The sequence below is a fragment of the Morone saxatilis genome, unplaced genomic scaffold, assembly GCF_004916995.1.
Source record: "Morone saxatilis isolate NCDOM2014 unplaced genomic scaffold, NCSU_SB_2.0 Contig4, whole genome shotgun sequence".
Classification (NCBI taxonomy): Eukaryota; Metazoa; Chordata; class Actinopteri; family Moronidae; genus Morone; species Morone saxatilis.
This window is the reverse complement of record NW_023339984.1, coordinates 17,273,530-17,276,382: the sequence shown is the minus strand read 5'-3', so window position 1 is coordinate 17,276,382 and position 2,853 is coordinate 17,273,530. Positions and strand designations below refer to the sequence as shown.

The following is a 2,853-nucleotide window of genomic DNA, read 5'->3' as shown; positions in this document are numbered from 1 at the left end:
CACTGCTATACACACATGACATGTCTCATTCCCCATAATCTCTGATCAAGCTAACTCTTCCAATCTGGCGGCCTATTTTTGCTTTTCTCTCACACCATGTTTAATCCATACATAAATTATAACAATTAATAGCAGGAATCAGTATTTCTTCTGGGTTGCAGGCCTCAAAAAATAATTGTCTCATTCACCTGCTGCAATGATGTATAAGGCTGATATCAAATCTAACTGCACTGAGCTGTTATTTTTAATCTTTAAATTCAGTGGTGAGTTTTAGTTGATTTAATCTGCCTAAAACAGCATCAATGTGCCTCTAAAACTGAAGAGTTTTGTTATGCTTTAAACTGTCTGATAACGCACACATGCAGTTTTGCATGCATCAGACATTCACACTTCATTTGAGCAGTTCACACCTACTGAGTGCAGTTGTTTCCTCACTAATGGTTTATGTGCTCTACATAAAAGAACATTGACTTTGTCATTTTAGTTTCGCCACATAAAGTGACTTTGAAAACAAATGTAGTTGTGTCACACTAAAAGCAATATACGACCTCTAGAAGTGATCATTTATTGGTACACAAAAAGGTGTCTCGCCTAAAAAATTTTGATGATTCTATATTTCACATAGTGGTGAATTTTAGTTCTGATAGTCAGTATTCTTTCTACAAAGTAGGCCTTGTGGGTAAAGAGACAAGGTATCATTAACCTGATAGAATAGAACATGTTACATGGCATATATATATAAACAGACTGTATGGTCCTTATTGTCATTATACCTTGACAAACCATCCATCCTCTGGATGCCCTCGGTCTCTAGTTTGTGGTTGTTCAGTTTAATTAAGGTGTGATTATCTGAGAGGTCACAATTGCTCATTTCATACAGTAAGGTTGAGTTTCCAAAAATGGTCTTAGTACAATGGAAAGGCTACTATGGTGACAAACATCATCACACATGAATACATTTGGGCTCATTAAATCCACAAGAGTCTCAGCTTTTTATTCATACACAATTCATGCAATCCCAGGACTCTTTATGGACCCCAGTATGCAGAAATATTACACTAGGCAAAAGATAACAAATTTATACCGCATGCAAAAAACTGCATGGGATTAGCATAAAGTGCGCATGTTTTTAAAGGGGGCATTGATGGGTACTCAGAAAACCCATTTTCATTCAGATATTGTGAGGTCAGAGGGTAAGAGACCTCTTTGAAAATGGGCTTGTAAGTGTAGTGGAAAAATACAACTGAGACTATACATGAAGTGGAATGGAGAAGTTGTATTAAATATATCAAAGGTGCTATGCCACTAAAACCATATTCTAATTAGGTTCCTGTTTTTTTCTTGGTATTTGACTCTTAACACCAGTGAACTGGTGACAAAGTGTGAACTGGTGGTTAGGGTAAAGTGGCAGTTAGGTGACAGCCCCCTTTCTTAGGAAGAGGTAAAGATAATTGGGTGGTACCTGGGGTGGCCAATCAGTTTTAAAGGGTGGCCAATGAGATTTCAGGACCCCCCTCTAGACACGCCTCTGTCATAATCTGCTACATTTTCTGTATAAATTAGACTCCCTCCACAAGCTTCTTTCATTTTTGAGGAAGACGTTCTGGTTTCCAGTGCTGCATAAACACAAAGACGCTGTTTGGAAGACTTTTGGGAGGTGGTGAGTTTTATCTTCCCCTGTTCATATTTAAATTGTAATTGTAATGCATTTGAAATGGAAAATTCAGCGAAGACTTATTTACAAAGGCACAGCTGTCTTGTTTATATTTATATGAGGTAAATGTTTTCAATTGTTTGATTAAATAACTTTTTTGATTATTGATTAAAATATATTTACAGTTACAGTCTATTTATAGTTCTTTACAGTACCCGTTCTGCACAAAAAAATTATTTTTGCAATTAACACTTTCCTGTCAAAAAATAATTATCTGGTATTGAACACTTCATATCTAGACATATTTGAATAGTTCTTCATAAATATTTCATATAAAGAACAAGAAAAACCCATTATTGCCTCCTTTCCTGACTCCGTACTACAAAAGAGGATTAGGGCCACGTGTAGAAAATGTATTTGAGTTCTGACTTTCATCTGACAGCTCAAATAAAAATGTTCTCTTTCATACAATACATTAATTTGGACACATTTCAAAATATTAATACAAAAGTGCCTACACATGATCCAGATATTTCTCCTATTTATTACTGTAGATGTTTCTACTTTGAGTCTGTTTTATTGAGCAGTCAGATATTAACGTAGTCAGAATTATATAGTGTCCTCACTGGACAAACAAAAATTAATAAATTAAAAATTAAAGATGTGCACAGCATAAAAACACAACACCAAATAACTAACTCTATATCCCACACCCACTTCCTGGGACTTAACAAATGTGGCAGTTGGTATTATACAACTATTTACCTTTTGTCTAAATGTTATAAAGAAGGAGATGCAATATTTTTATTCATTTCTATTCTAAGTCCCGCTTTATGCTTTGTGCTCCAGTAACTTGGTTAGAGCATTGTTAGCTAAGCCCCGCCCCCCTCAATTACTTTGAAATGATGGGTTCTTGGTTTCAGAGAAAGATTCTTATTTCCTGCAGATGACAAATTAGCCTGATTGATTATTATTATTCATAATCCAACTTTTCTGCTGTGATTCAAAGTGAAGTAAATAAACTATACATGTAACTGAAATCTAACTTAACTCCAATGATTGTTTTTGTTCTCTCCTCTGATCAAATGATACAGTGTTTGAAGATGGTGTCACTGAAGATAAGGTCTCTCTGGTTCCTTGCTGCCTTCCTCTTCCTGTCCACTGTTCCCACAGTGGCTGAGGTGGTAAAGGAGGTGTCA

General features: G+C 35.6%; 1 protein-coding gene across 1 annotated transcript in view; it reads right to left on the bottom strand.

The window, feature by feature from the left end:
* Positions 1-2,735: 2,735 nt before the first annotated feature.
* LOC118337923 (endonuclease domain-containing 1 protein-like) overlaps positions 2,736-2,853 on the bottom strand; it is a 1,559-nt gene continuing 1,441 nt past the window's right edge. The window contains exon 3 of the mRNA XM_035675088.1: positions 2,736-2,830. Within this exon, the coding sequence (XP_035530981.1) occupies positions 2,736-2,830 (95 nt within the window). The remainder of the gene's footprint in view (positions 2,831-2,853) is intronic.